General features: G+C 39.3%; 1 protein-coding gene across 1 annotated transcript in view; it reads left to right on the plus strand.

Moving 5' to 3' along the window:
- The window catches only part of OTOG (otogelin), a 150467-nt gene that overhangs the window by 102124 nt on the left and 31839 nt on the right, over positions 1-16504 (plus strand). The window contains exons 33-38 of the mRNA XM_034770197.1: positions 699-867; positions 1641-1786; positions 3276-3365; positions 7330-7513; positions 12157-12377; positions 14545-14683. Of these exons, the coding sequence (XP_034626088.1) occupies positions 699-867; positions 1641-1786; positions 3276-3365; positions 7330-7513; positions 12157-12377; positions 14545-14683 (949 nt within the window). The remainder of the gene's footprint in view (positions 1-698; positions 868-1640; positions 1787-3275; positions 3366-7329; positions 7514-12156; positions 12378-14544; positions 14684-16504) is intronic.

The following is a 16504-nucleotide window of genomic DNA, read 5'->3' on the forward strand; positions in this document are numbered from 1 at the left end:
CATTGTTCATGGTCATCTCTCTGCCATTCTGTAAATAGACAGGAATGTAGATTTATGTATGGATAAGTTCCCTTACCACTAGTGCTGAAATAATTATTTATGTGCCATATGTTTTGTATTCAGTATTAAAAATATCTATCAAACTATGGGGCCAGATACCTATCTCAATTACATGTGGATAAATCTGGAGGAACTCCATTGCAATTAGTGGATTTCATAATTACTGCAATGTAATGCTGCTTTGGACCTCAGTTTCCAAAAGGGGTGATTTTTCATGGAATACTGTTGGCACCATGTGCCATTTCATGTTCCTCAGTAGAAGGGATCTTTTGAATCACAATCTACCACTTTTCTGGCAGATTGTTTCCTGTAATGACTATTCCTTAAACTTACTCAGCCATCTTCGCCATCTCTATGATCCTTGCATACTTCTCTTCTGTATTTCTGCCCGATGTATCGTCTAAAATTAATAATATTGTTCTGGAATTTAGAACAGAACCATGGTTTTGCACCATTTTCACAAATTATCTAATTTTCAGAGGTGTTGAGCATCTACAGCTTCCATTGCCTTCACTGGGGTTTGAGAGTGTTCAATGTCTCTGAAAATCAGGCCTACTTGTCTTTTCAGTAAGAATTCTGCAATGTTGTGTCTTTAGTTTGATAAGAATGGTAACCTATGTCTTTTAAATATGCCTTAGCCAATTACAGAGAATGAGTGCATAAAACACATTTGCTTGGATGGACAACTAATCCAAGTTAACAAGTCACAGAACTGCCCTTACAATGCAACTCAGCCCAGCTGTGGAGTTCTAGGGCTCGCTGTTCAGATCAATGGTGACAAATGCTGCCCAAAATGGGAATGTGCATGTAAGTTTTACTTATGCAATACTTACATTAATTCAGTTTTATAACAAATTATTGGATTTATAAGAAGATTAAGAATTAAAGTTTCTATTTTCTGGACTCTGGAGTAGGAATAGAAGATGGAGTTTATATACATCTTCTCCAGGTTACTCATTGCTTAATTCAGCATAGAAGCCTAATTCTACTTCTACTGAAGTCAAAAGCAAAACTTCTATTGACTTAAGTGAGAACAGCATTAGATCCATAGTAGCGAACAACTGGTGCAAGGACAAGCAATGCAAGTAAATACTTAAGGTCTTTTGATTTGTAATGACTAGGAGTAGAACTCTGGGCCCTTTGAAGCACAAATGCTTTAGCAGTAGGACTGGAAAGGAAGCTAACTTTCCACTAGAGCTCCCCATCCAGGAGCAAGCCTAGAAGGGGAAGCAACTCAAGGTCCAATGTGGCTCCTACCCTCCATAACATTTAGTAGCTTGTGGTCCGTGAAAATCCACAGACTCTACCTGTATTAGTCACATGAGTCAAATTCTATTCTTGGATGCCTGCAAGAGGCTCCTATTGAAACATGCAGAATTTAGTTCTTTACTGTCCATTTGCAGTTAACTGATAGTGGGTACAAAAAATAGGTGAAAATGTTTTGCCGAGTTAGTAAACCCTTAGAGGAAATAAGGTTAAATCATACAAACATTTATGCTATTTTATTTGCATGCTTTATATTGCTCACAAAACAAGGAAATAAGTTAGGAAATGCCTTTATTTTATTTATTTTTAACCAGGTCGTTGTACATTTTTCTCTGATCTGAGCTTTGTAACCTTTGATGGGAATCATTTGGCTTTATTTAAAGAGGCAGCCTACATTGTTAGCCAAACTCAAGATGAAACGATAACCATCCATATCCTTGACTGCAGGAATACCAACATGGTAACTAACTCTGTTTTTATTCTTTATGACCCTCGCTTGCTAAACAAGGTTAAACAGTACAGTGAATAAAAGTATACCCTACAAAGTTTTTATTGTATATGCTTATACAGAAAGTAATATGGGATTTTTAAATTACAAATTATTAAAATACATTTTAAATATCTCTGATTAAAAGAGTATAGTGCTTTTCTTTTTTCATCTTATTGCATGAGCATTCCTCATGACATTACTGCAAGATTACGGGTTAGTCAGTATTAACCTCATAGTATAGATGGCAAAACTGAAATATTGAGAGGTTAAATGATTACACATATATGTGTCACACACACAAATATCCAGGTCCATAACGTGTTAAATACTTCAGTAGAGTAAATGTCAACTTTGTGTATCTTTCTTTATGTGGCTTTACTGTGGGAAACTCCTGTACTTAGAATTAAACAGACTATAGTGATCCCCTCTACATTCTGTTGTATAAAGTCTTGCAGGGTGATAATTAAAACCTGAACTCCCCCTGGGCTCTCACCCTATCATATATTTGCAGGCTACAAGCATAGGAATTGCCAGACTGGATCAGACCAGTAGTCCATCTAGTCCGGTATCTAATCTCTAAAAGAAGCCAGTGCCAGCTATTTCACAGAAGAGTGCAAGAAACCCTGAAGGAAACAGTTACTGGAGAACTTGCCTCCCCCGCCCCTCCATGGGATAGTTCTCTCCTGATCCCCAATAGTTTAGACATTGGCTTATGACCTGAAAATGAGAGTTTGTACTTCCCAAACTCTTTGTGTTTCCTCCCCAACCTTTACTATTATAAATGGATATTCTTGTTACCCATATAAATGTCTGGCTCATTTATAAACCCTTCTAAGTATTTGGCCTCAATGATATCTTGTGGCAATGAGTTCCAGTGGCTAATTATGCAGTGTGTGAAAAAGTATTTTCATTTATGATGTTTGAATTTGCTACCTATCCATGCATTGAATGTCCCTAATTCTTGTGTTACAAGAGGGTGAATAGAATGATGCATATATTTCTGATACGACTTTTCTAGAAAACTTGATATTTTGTGTATATTTATCTTTCCCTCTCATATTTGTGTCTACCCTAAGGAAAACAGTTTGAATCTTTTTAATTCATTCTTTTCCATGCCCCTAATCAGTGGCGTTGCTGTGTATGAACCCCTTGTATTTCAGCTTTTTGAAATGTGATGGCTTAACACAGTTTTCCAGAACATCATAGATTGACACATTTAATGTAGACATCCTGAAGAAATGTTATTCAAATGAACGTTATCTCACAAACATAGCTCATACAAAGAAAGAAAGAGTTCTTAGTTAATCTGTATAAACTTCATTCAGCAGATGTGTTCCTCTTTCAAAAACTGAACATACAAAAATGCCCCTAGTGTCCCATTACTTAAAAATACTACATAATTAGCATGTAAAAATATTCACATCTTAACTTAAGTTCACAATTTTTGCTTTCTCTGCAGGGTCACTTAAACTTGACTTCACTGTGCCTGGCAATGCTGAATTTAACCTATTTGTCAAACCAAATAATCATTGATCGTTTAAACAGAAAAGTAAGTTCTTGGAGATTTTGTTTATTTCTTTATTTGGTTCTCTCTTGCTATTTACATAATATTTTACTTTCCCGTAATAGAGTCAGAGGTTCTAAGGCCATTGTGATCTAGTCTGACCTGCTGTACACCACGGGCCATAAAACATCCCCAAAATAATTCATGTCTTTTAGAAAAAACCTCCAATCTTGATTTAAAAATTGCCAGTGATGAAGAATCCACCACTATCCTTGGTAAATTGTGCAAAAGTTAATTGCTCATGCCATTACAAAATTATGTCTTATTTCCAGTCTGAATGGGTCTAGTTTCAACTTCTAGACATTGGATAGTGTTATACCTTTCTCTGCTAGATTGACGAGTTCATTATGAATAGTTCCCCATCTAGGTACTTGCGGACTGTGATCAACTGACCCCTTAACTTTCTCTTTGTTAAGTTAAATACATTGAGCTCCTTGACTGTATCTCTATAGGGCATGTTTTCTAATCTTTTAATTATTCTCGTGATTCCTCACTGAACCCTCTCCAGTTTATCAACATGCTTCTTGTATTGTGGGCATCAGAACTGGACACAGTATTCCAGCAGCGGTCACACCATTGTCAAATTCAGAGGTAAAATAACCCCTCTACTCCTACTCAAGAGTCCCCTGTTTGTGCATCCCAGGATCATATGAGCTCTTTTGGCCCTGGTGGGAGCTTATAGTCAACTGATTATCCAAAACAACCCCCAAAAAATCCTTTTCAGAGTAATTGCTTCCCAGGATAGAATTCCCCACCCTCTAAGTATGGCTTAATTTCTTTGTTCCCAGATTTACATATTTACATTTAGTCATATTAAAATTCATATTGTTTGCTTGCACCCAGTTTCCCAAGTGATAGTAGATTGTTCTGAATCAGTGATCTGTCCTCTTTATTATTTACAACCCCCCCAATTTTTGTGTCATCTGCAAACTTTATCAGTGATGATTTGAAGTTCTCTTCCAGATCATTGATTAAAATGTTAAATACCGTAGGGCCAAGAATTGATCCCCACAGGACCGCACTGGAAACAGACCCACTTGATAACAAATCGCCATTTACATTTATATTTTGAGACCTATGACTTAGCCAGCTTTTAATCCATGTAATGTGTGCCATGTAAATTTTGTATTGTTTTAGTTTTTTAACCAAAATGTCATGAAGTACCAAGTCAAATGCCTTACAGAAGTATGCCAAATATAGTATGTGAATGCTATTATGTTTATCAACAAAAGTTGTAATTTCATGGGAAAACAACATAGCAAGTTAGTCTGACAGCATCTATTTTTCAAAAACCCATGCTGATTTTCTAAATTATATTACCTTCCTTTAGTTTTTTACTAATCAGGTCCCATATCAGCTGCTCCATTATCTTGCCTGGGATCCATGTCAGACTGACAGGCCTAAAATTACCTGGGTCATCCCATTTACATTTTTAAAATATTGGCACAGCATTAGTTTTTCTCCCATCTTCTGGAACTTCCGCGGTACTCCAAGACATGTTGAAAATCAATGTTAATGGTCCAGCGAGCTCCTCAGCCAGCTCTTTTAAATCACTTGGATGCAAGTTATCTGGACCTGCTGATTTTAAAATGCCTAACTGTAATTGCTTCTGTTTAATATCCTCCAGAGATACTAGTGGGATGGAAAGAGTGTTATCACCATATGATGAGACTATATCATCTCTTTTTCCTCTAATACAAAATAGAAATATTTCTGCATTTTTGCATTATTATGGATAATTCTACCTTTTCCATCTAATAATGGACCAATACCATTGTTAGGATTCTTTTTCTTCCTAATATATTTTTATAACTTCTTATTCTCCTGAACTCTACTGGCCATAGCTTTCTCTTTGTGTCCCTTAGCTTCCCTTATCAGTTTCTACAATTCCTAAATTTTGATTTATATTAATAACTATTTGTTGTAAATGATTTTTTTATTTTTTACCATCACTTCTCTAAACCAGGTTGTTGTTTTTAGCCAGCACAACCTTCTTCCGCTATTATGGGATTATGGCTTTTGGGGCATTCATACCAGTCCTTGATGTGGTCTTTTGAATGGTTTCTACTGCCCCTGACTGGCTTCCTTTGGTTAGCTCTTGGTCAAGAGAGTTCTTGGCCCCTGGCCTCTAATTAGTGATCTGCTTCAGTCTCTTTGTCTCTCTGGAGGCAGCCTAGTGCAGGGCTGTTACCCCTTCACTATCCCAGACCTTTCTATCTCCCTTTCCTTCTCTGAGCTCTCTCTCTTTTTATAGCAGGTTTTGTTTTCCCTATTGGTTGCAGCTGTGGGTGCCTGCCTCCATGACAGGCAGTTGTGGGGGTGTGGTCAAGCTTCTTGCCTGTAGGCAGGAGAGGGTCTCCTCCCCCTTCTGACTCTGCTCAGCATGAGGTTTGTAGACCCCATTACAGGCATCTGATAAAGTGTCCTTAATTGTTTCCCAATTATCATTCACATTTTTCTGTTTAAAGTCTTCCTTCCACCTGATTTGGCTCAGAATTGTTTTCACCTTTGTGAAATTGGCCCTATTAAATCACCAAGTATATATATATTATGGTTCTGGACTTTATTCTGCTTGCACATTATAAGTGTGATCAAGTCATGATCACTTGCACCTAAGCTACCATTAACTTTTAGTTCTGTGATCAGTTCCTCTTTTTCTGTTAGGAGAAGGTCTACTATATAGTTTCCCCCATCCTGGCTGCAACTCTTTTGGAGTTAGGAAATTGTCATCTGTAATGTTTAGAAATCCCCAGGATGTTTTAGTACTAGCAGCATGAGCACCGCAAGCATATGTTATTCAAACTGAAGTCCCCCATGATCACACAGTTTTTTCTCCTACACATTATAGATAGCTGTGTAAGGTGCATAATAAACCTGTTATATACTGTTTTAATTATTAACATTATAGATTGTCAGAAATTTTCCAAATAGGGATTACACAGTTGCTCATTGGTCTTTTTCTCTGCATTCACAATGGAGTTTCTATAATACTAGCAGTTTGAAATTTGAGAAAGTAACTCATAAAATTGAAGCAACAGGTTGAAATGGGTGGGTCTATTTATGAACCAGAGCACACAGCAAATGAGAGTCATGAATCTTTAGTAAGGCTCTTAATTCATTCATGTATCCTGTACAATGCTTCCCATTTACAATCATGCTGGACATACCTCACTGTCCTAGGGGTGCCCTTATAGCTCCAATCATCTCCCCTTAAAGAGAAGTGTGTGAGAAGTTTTGAATAGCTTTATTTTATTTAGAAACAATTTTATCTATCATAATTTTCCTTGTTTTGTTCTTATTACAGAAAATATTTCCATAAAACCATAGCTTTTTATTATCTGAAATGTTCAATTCTTCCAGTAGTTTGATCCTAGATGGGTGATCCCCCTTAGTGATAGGATGGTCATTTCAGCAGCAACCAACTGGGAGCTTTTTTCTTGTGTGTGTATATATTCAAAGTATATTTTTAAAAAGAAGAAACCCAGTTGTGAAAATTTAGTTCTGAATCTGGGACTCACCCTGTATTACAGCCAAATATTTTGCCAGTGTTGTATAAAGAAACCATAGGGGCAGTCTCAAAAGATCAGTGACTTAAAAGTTGTTTGAAAAGAATCAAATGCTTTCATTTTAGCCCCCTCATCGAGTGCTTTTGTACAAATGGTCAAAGTTTGTTAGGGCAACAGCTGACTTTTGCGTGGTAAAAGAGTTGCCTAGGTTTTGCATGCCTGTCTCTTGAAACCATAGATTGGGCTAGGCTGGTTCAAAAGTCAGACCATGTTCACGGGGCATTTTGGAAAACCTGGATTGTCTTTCCAATGAATAATAAAATCAATTCATGTTTCATTCCAAAAGTTTCATGGACATATAGCGATCACAGAAAGTAGAATAGCTTCCAGTATAATGAAGCATTCAGATAACTGCTGTGCCTTTGTTTATACCATCTTTTTAGATAACTGTAAATTCAAGATATGCCTGGCCTACAGTTAGAAAATATGGATTTAAAATTGAGGACACTGGCTTCATGTATATAATTGAGACACCAACAAATATCAGGATTCAGTGGTTTCACAGCACTGGTATGGTGATCATAGAGTCAAATACAACCAGTGAACCAAAAGTCTTGGGACTATGTGGTAAGTAGAGAGTACTGTAAGCGTTCAAATGCTTTGCTGAAGAAAGGAGAAGCTTTTTCCTGGTTACAAATAATATCATGAGCAGGTTCAGGCTTACACGTGTCAGTATGGAACCTAAAAGGATGATCATAGAACAATTTAGATAGTTGTGAATGTTAAAATAGTATAAATATAAAACTGTTGTTAACCATCTAAATTGTTGAAATGCTGATTGATGCCCAGCTTTGAAGTGCAATTATTTTTTCTGGGAATTATACTTTTGGATTTAGGCTATTTGATCACAGGCACAAACACTGAAGTAATGTCCAAATAGATAGCCTAGTCATAAGGATGAAATGTGTCTTACATTAAGGCACCCTTGGCATCAAATGAGGTCATTAATAGATTTAGTGTTTGCTATCCATCAGATAGGAAATACAATCTGCTATTTTCACTTTCCAAAGGTCTGTATTTATTTAATGGGAGGGATAGTGATAGCTATTAACTTCATAGAACCAGTCTAGATTGATCTTGTTGCTGAATTAGTTCAGGGTTGTATGTATGTATGTTGCTGCTGAATTAGTTCAGAGTTTTGTGTGTGTATGTGCACGTATATGCTAATAACTTTTAAATTATGATCACTATTAGATTTCTATGGTATGTACACATGGTTTCATTGTTTCTGGAAGTTGTATGGATGAGATGTTAGGTCTATAGCATTATATTAATTGATATCAAGTATCAGGGGGTAGCCGTGTTAGTCTGTATCTACAAAAACAACAAGGAGTCTGGTGGCACCTTAAAGACTAACAGCTATGCATCCGAAGAAGTGAGGTTTTTACTCACGAAAGCTTATGCCCAAATAAATCTGTTAGTCTTTAAGGTGCCACCAGATTAATTGATATAAATCTCCACTCTGACATTTGAATTATCCTCTGCTCTAAAGCAGAGCTTGAAATCAGGAATACAAAGTTCATCATTACACTATCTTGCCAATTTCAGAAAGGGCAAATATGTGTAGCACAGTATCAAATACCAATGATAGCTCAGTCAAGTTCCATGTCCTACAGACAGTAACATGCCTCAGAGAAGGAGAGCTTGAAATTAATATCAGTATAAAATTGATTATTATGTTCACTTTATTCTGAGTTTTTTTTCTTTCTTTTTTCTGACTTAGTCCTAATCCTTTTTTAATGTCCATCTTACTTAGAATAAACAGAATCAAGAAGATAAAGATAAAATGTTTCATTAGGCCTAGGATCATATTTAGCCTGCACGATTTCTTTGTCTTACTAGCCTGATTGCTATCGCAGAGAGAATCCTGGAATTCAGTAATACATTTCCAATGCACATTGCCTGTTAACAACGTTACAAGACATTTATGTGTTCTTTCTAGGCTGGTGCTTCAAGCGCTTCTTCTGCAGAGGGTTGCTCCATATTTTCCTGACAGATTTGCCCCTATGGCTCCTGATTTCTCCACTTCACTCACATGGGGGAGCTATTTGGTGCTCCTGCTTGGTGGCAACAAGTATATGTCTTGGAACAAGCTCTAGCATAGACAATAGGGAATTGGCCAATAGGGGGCTCAGGTAGAGAACCCTCTGCCTCCCCCCCCAAACAAATGGTAGCTGTTGAGGCATCATGGGTTTGGGGAGGATCATGAGGGTCATTGCCTGAAGGAGACAGGAAGATAGTGGGAACTTGGGTGCCTCAGTAGGAGCCTTTCAATAACATATGTTTCAGAATTGGAGGGGTCACAATGCGATGAGCTGCCCTCATACCCAAACTTCCTAGGAGAGAAGATCTTTTGGTCTGCTGCTGAAAGCTGCATTTCCAATACTACTTTGGGATCAGGGAGACTACACCCCAGCACAGGATACAGAGGACCCACTTTCATCCCCGACCCTCCCAAACACAGACTGCTGGCTGTGGGATGAGGGGCAAGACTGGGTCTGAATTTACACCAGTGTTTCAGAGCCTCACAGCCTGGCCAGAACTGTGGTGAAAGTAAATGAGTACCTCAGTGAGGGATAGCTCAGTGGTTTGAGCGTTGGCCTGCTAAACCCAGGGTTTGTGAGTTCAATCCTTGAGGGGGCCACTTAGGGATCTGGGGCAAAATCAGTACTTGGTCCTGCTAGTGAAGGCAGGGGGCTGGATTCGAAGACCTTTTGGGGTCCCTTCCAGTTCTATGAGATAGGCATATCTCCATATATTATTTTTTATTATTATTAAATCTCTTTTACAATGGGAGTTACTCCCCACCTGTGCAAGATATGAAGGTGGGAGAGACTTGCCAGATTGGGCAACAGTCCTGTGGAAAGTAACTCTTTGAGAGGCTCATTATATTCATCCCATTTTGTTTCATAAACTCCATCTCCTCACAAGGCCTCCTTAAGCTGACAAAAGCATCAGCCAGAAATACGTTTCCCCTATGAACTATTTGCACCTTCCAAAAGATTTCTTCTCTCCAAAGGCCTGTTCTTACCAATGAAATCAATAGGTGTTTTGCCAGTGGCTTCAATGGGAGAAGAATCTGGCCCCACGTATGGGTGAAAAATGATAAAATCAAGCCAATTCCCCTTTCATTGAGAAAGGATTAAATCCCTCTTGAATTACTGGACAAATAGCTTTGGAACTAGTCCATATAAGTACAGAGACTGTGAGAAAAAGGAACTTTCTAAAAGCCCTTTGCAACAAACAGTGCTTCCTAGAAAAAAGGGATAGTGGATTTGTCCATCATGTTGCTTTTATAGTTGATGGCCCAAAAAATAGCTTCCAGAGGTGATGGATGGAGCACTCCGCCACTTTACATTGACCAGATGTCTTGCCATAATCTTTCCTGCCTTGCTACAATATTGCCCCTGTTCCAAGATCTTTCAAGGTTCCCAACTATTTTAGTTTAAAACAGAGATGAAATGTGATGCTGCTTTCTGATCAATGAATGTAGAAAAGACTGGTTCTTTTCAGCCGAGGAGTGATATTAATGTCTCTCTGGGTGCCAAAAGCTACACTTCAATATGCTATCTCTTAAGCCTATAGGTTTTCGACTCAGCCCACAGGTAGTAGCATGTTTGGGTGTGTGTGTGTGTGTGTGTGTGTAAAAGTTAATACAGTGTCAGATAAGTATGTCTAGGTATTTCACGGGAACTCCTTCTTATACCACAATGACATTTACCCTTTTTGCATTGTCGGTTAAACAGAGAGCTGCTTTTATGTCCTTTTAATTTTTTTAATGAATTTTTGTTTAGTGCTTTTGAAACTGAGTGCTCAGAGCATGGGCATGCCCTAAACAGCTCTCCCAAAGGATCAGTGCATCCCTCCCTTCAATCTTCATGCTATTCCAGATGTGAGTCTCTCCTGAGCAGAGGCTACCAGTTATACCAGTTTATGTTGAGGATGGATGGTTTATGCTATAGGCAGATGCCCCCTTTGGGCTGCAGTACATTATGGCAAACTGGCCAGACTCTGGAGGGCTCCTCCTCTTTCACCTTTACACAGAGGCTGACAAAACTCGTGGGGGTGTGGAGTGTTAGTCCCAACTCTCTATTAACATCCTTATGGAAGTTCTCATGTGCATGGCAATAGAGTTAACTGCCAGCAAATGGTAGTAGAGTTCACTGGCTGCAGAGCAGGGCACATGTTCCACCTTCTGTATGGGTGGTGACATAATTCCTGCTCTGAAGTCCATGCCAGGAGCATCCATGAGGAATTCTTATAGTACTTTCTTACTTCATAGGGGTTTGTGAGATTACATACATCAAAGATTTCAGAGTAGCAGCCGTGTTAGTCTGTATCCGCAAAAAGAACAGGAGTACTTGTGGCACCTTAGAGACTAACAAATTTATTAGAGCATAAGCTTTCATGGACTACAGCCCACTTCCTATATGAATCCGAAGAAGTGGGCTGTAGTCCACGAAAGCTTATGTTCTAATAAATTTGTTAGTCTCTAAGGTGCCACAAGTACTCCTATCAAAGATTTTGAGGCACAAAGTTATTATGTTAATGGGGGCCACTTAACATATTAAGTTTCTTAGTACCTAAGAACTCATAGGTAGAGAATTCCTTCTGGAGCCTCTAGATGCAATACATCTGCTTTCACCCATCTTTGGTACACAGAGCAGAATTCTGCCTTTTCTTACTTTGTGCTCCTTCTTTCTTCCATCCTTTACATTTCAAAAATAATATTTCTTTTCCTTACTTTCACTTTGCTTAACTTGTTTGTGGATGAATAGTTGTGCATTTTGGTCCTACTAACAATCTGCCACATTTTGTTAGACTCGGATACTAATATGCTATGTATATAGTTCAATACTTGGGGTATGTCTACATTGTGATAAAAGACCCACAGCAATGAGTCTCAGAGCCCCGGTCTTGACTTGGGCTTGTAGGCTGAGGCTGCTGGGCTATAAAATTGCAGGGTAGACATTTGGGCTCAGACTGGAGCCCAAGATCTGAGACTTTCCCCGCCCTATGAGCCTGAGTCAGCTGACCTGGGCCAGCCACGGCTGTGCCGCACATCTTTTACTGAGTGTAGACAAACCCTGTGCTTATTGATTTTAATCAGAAAAGTTAGCTAATTTATTTGAACTTCAGTTATGCATCAAGATAAAAAAGTGCACAACCCACAGCAGTGCTAACATGTTGTTTACTATGATCATATGCAGGTTTCTGTGATGGAAGCTCAGCAAATGACCTGATGCTGCCCAACAGAACAGTTTTAAGCAAAACTGATGCTCCATCGAATTTTATAGACAGCTGGCAGGTGCCAAGCACATTAAAGTATGTTGGAGAAGACAGGCACCAAGAAACTAATTGTTCAGTCATGGACTGTTCCAGGTGTTTCAGCTTGGTGTTGAACCAGACCTTCAGTAGCTGTCATCCTTATGTACGTTAATTATTTCAGAGGTTTACTGTATTAGAGAGATTTAATTTTGATAGATTTTTATTTATTTGATATGATGTTTTTAATGTAGCTAAATGTAATAATGCATCATAAATTTCATGAGTGATATCTGTGCCTCCTGTTATAGCTTTACATTTGTTGCAGAAAATTAACTGAAGAATGGAGCTGATCAATATGAGACTTGCATTACAGCAGCTGACATTCAAAATCGGTGGCTGCCATATAGGTTTAATATTAATAATACAGTTTTATTTGAAAGTGACCCCAGTAAAGGCACTCATGTTTCTGCATCATATAAGACAAAAACAGTCCACTTAAAATCAAACAGATGACAGTAGATCAGTAGATTATGACGAAAAGTGCCGGAAAGGTATGGGAGGGAAAGACAGTAAATGTGGGTCTTATAATGGTAATTCTAAGAATACAATATATATAGACAAAGGAGAAAAGGTTTGAGGCTCAAATAGGTCTCAGATGTAGCCAGCGGTTATGCTTTAATGGGTTTTAAAGACCAACATTGCCAGCTCACAGTCAGCCAGTATATAGCAGCCAATTTAACGATTGCACAGAGAGTGAAATATGCTCATGATTGTTCAGACTCATGAACAAATGTGCTGGTACATTTTAACGGAGTTGCAGGCCATGAACAAGCATAATAATCAATATTCTTGGTCAAGGTAGCATGTAAAGCGGTCATGGGATACATAGTGACATAAGGTACAATTTTCCCAGTCACTTAAGTCCCATTTTCAAAACTGATTTAGGTATTTAGGAGCCTAAGTCCTATTGGCTTTCAGAGAGACTTAGATTTCTAAGTGAAAATGGGACATAGGCGCTTTTAAAAATGTTACCTATGCAAACTGCAATTTAAACTCTTTTATGACACATCCAGCACTTAAGGGAACCTGAGCTCTCTGTTCCATATTGGCTGAGCATTCCTCAATGGGAGCCAAGGAGCCTTGCTGTAGGAACAAACCTATGAGGTGCCTTCTGCCACCTCTAGGCCTGATCTCATTTTAATGGGTGAGCCTGGTTCAATACAGTCTTACTCAATTTTTTACATAACTAATGATTTCAGTGGAGTCTCACTGTTGTAGAAGTAGAGTAACACAGTGGTGAATTGGATCTTGTATACTCAAGGTTGGTAGCTGCCATCCAATCCATCTATCCCATAATAGCCCCACATGGCACCACCTTAAACCGAATAACATACACATAATGCACCAGTTAGACAAAAACATATTTTTGACAAACTGTGGAGGGAAATCATTTACAAGGTAGAAACATATTGGAAAACCAATGAGAGCTGTAGGTAACATGCTGGTTTGTGTCCCTAGCTGCCATTCTTTCCAGCTGTCTTTTGGATTAGTCTGGATTCTCTTCCAACCATCCAAGACAGGGGTTCTCAAACTGGGGGTCGGGACATCTCAGGGGGTCACAAGGTGATTACATGTGGGGTCATGAGCTGTCAACCTCCACCCCAAACCCTGCTTGCCTCCAGCATTTATAATGGTGTTAAATATATTAAAAAGTGTTTTTAATTTATAAGGGAGGTCGCAATTAGAGGCTTGCTATGTGAAAGGGGTCACCAGTAAAAAAGTTTGAGAGCCACTGATCCAAGAGCAGGCACTGGAAACTTATCATTGCTTCTAGATGTCTCTCTCTAAAGGAGACTACACCTAGATACCCTGCATTCTCACACATGAAATAGGAGGGTAATGCTAGATGAAAGGCTAAAGTCTAGATGGAAATACAGGGGAAAAAGGAAGAAAAACAGAGAATGAGGTATTTCATGACAAGAATGATTATGCTTCCCATTGGGAAGAATACTATTACTTTTTGCCCTAAGCATCCCAAATTACTTGGTTCAGGGAAAATAAGAGTTCCCTGCATTCTCTTTACATTCAGAAATGTTCATTTTCAGATGCCCTTGGAAAATAAATCCTCTTCATTTACTTGGGAAGGCTGGGTGCCCAATGTCGCTTCTGTACCTTCAGTCCAGCCGGGCAGACCTTGTGATTTCCCTGTCACTAGCTCATATAATTGCATGATAGGATCCCCAAAGTAGTGGAGATGTTCACCCTATTGCATCACGATATGAAGGTACATTCACTGTGCAACATTAATCCATGTATTTATTATTTATTAGGTTCCACCTGAATTATTCTGTGACCTGTGGGTTCAAGATGTGGAATACATTCAGAATCCTTGTGTAGCACTGGCTGCCTATGTGGCCATGTGTAACAAATTTAATATCTGCATAAAGTGGAGAAGTTCAGATTACTGCTGTAAGTACTGTGTTCTAAGGTGTATTGCATGAGGTTTCTTTAAAGCATGAGTTATTGCAAGTCAAAGATAATGCAATGTGTTTTAGTGTGGTGTGTTTATAGAAATAGATCACTTTAGCTGATCTGCCTGCTTTGCAGCATCACAATACATTTAGGATCAGAGTTCTTGCTTAATAAGTGCTCAGATGCCATGGTGATGAATGATCTATTACCTAGAATCTAGACAGATAACTAGAACAAAGACAGGTGGTAGCATGCTAAGATATCTGCAGGAGAGAGTGAACAATGGAAAGGATGTTTTTTTCTTGTTGCTCTGGTGTGAGCCTCTCTGGCCCATTCTCAGATTCACACTAAAGAGCTCTGAAAAAAGTTTCACCCAGCCTTCTTTGGCTGGAGGAAGGACCGCAGCAATGAGGGTGTTTGGAAAGTAAAGGGCACTAACTGGAGAGAGAGAAGAGGATCTTGAATGAATACTTCTTCATAAATAGTATTAAAGAATGCCTCAGAGACAAATATGGTCTGTACGTACCAGTATGAATATACGTGGATTACAGCTACCATCTGTAGGTGCTGTAGATGAAGGAGTGCATGGCCCAGGAGAATGATATAATAGAAATGGAACAGGGAAAGTTCTGTGGAAAACAGTACTTTAAAATCATGACATATATGATATTTTTATATACAGTATATATGCGCGCACTCACACACTCTCTCTCTCTCTCACACACACACACACACACACACACACACACACACACACACACACATATATGCCACACAATATTTGGAAATCAAATAAAAATCTTTCAGACAGGCATATGTGATATCTTTGTAAATAAAAGGGACTGTGTTTTTGGGCAAGGATTTTTAAGTAAAAATACAGTCTGAGTATAGAAAACTGTGAACTACAAAGCAGATTGTAGGGTTGGTAACTTTCTCAACTGATACTGCTCTAACTTGCAAATTACTATTTTACTATAGAGCTCACAAAATAAATTTGGAATATAGTCAAGTATTTGAAACTTGGTGAAGAGACATCACCCTCTTTTATTGTTATACCATAGTGACCTCTGGGGGTACGTAGTAGGCAAAAACAGTGAAATCGTCTTCATATTTTCTGGTCGCTAAATGGAGATGTGTTGTGATCCAGTTTTTAAGAGCCCAGAATCCTGTGATTATAGGGGCATCGTGGATATTTCCTGTGGGGTATCATGAGTATTTTTGGTAGTGATGAGCTGAGTAAAATCAATTCCCTTTTCAAACTAACCCTTAGGGTATTTGTTTTAACTTGAGCCTTCCCCATTCCTGAGCAAGCACTCCCTCTGTAAACTGTGTTCTGACCTCCCATCATGGCCATCATTCCAGTTAGCAACTTTGTGTGGGTTAGGCATCATCACATCGAGGGGTGTAGTGAGCATGCTGCACTCTGTGCTGATCAGACTGCAGACTTGCAGGGCCTCAACATAGGGTGACCAGACGTCCCGATTTTATCGGGACTGTCCCGATATTTGCTTCTTTGTCCCGCGTCCCGACCAATGTTTGATTGGGACACTGGACAAAGAAGAAATTTTCCCTTCCGCTCTGGCGCTCAGGCCCCCCTTGCCCCGGCTCCGCCCTCTCCTTCCCCCATTGGCTCCCTCCCCAAATCCCCGCCCTGGCCCCGCCTCTTCCCCAGCATTCCTCCTCCCTCCCAGGCTTGCAGCATGGCAGCGCAAGCCTGGGGGGAGGGGGTGGTGGCGGTGCCTGGATGCTGGAGCTGGTGAGTCAGCTCCAGCACCCGGGCACCGGGCGGGCAAAGGGGGGCTGGCAAGGGAGGGAGAC

This window comes from Trachemys scripta, chromosome 4 (genome assembly GCF_013100865.1).
Source record: "Trachemys scripta elegans isolate TJP31775 chromosome 4, CAS_Tse_1.0, whole genome shotgun sequence".
In the NCBI taxonomy this organism is placed as follows: domain Eukaryota; kingdom Metazoa; phylum Chordata; order Testudines; family Emydidae; genus Trachemys; species Trachemys scripta.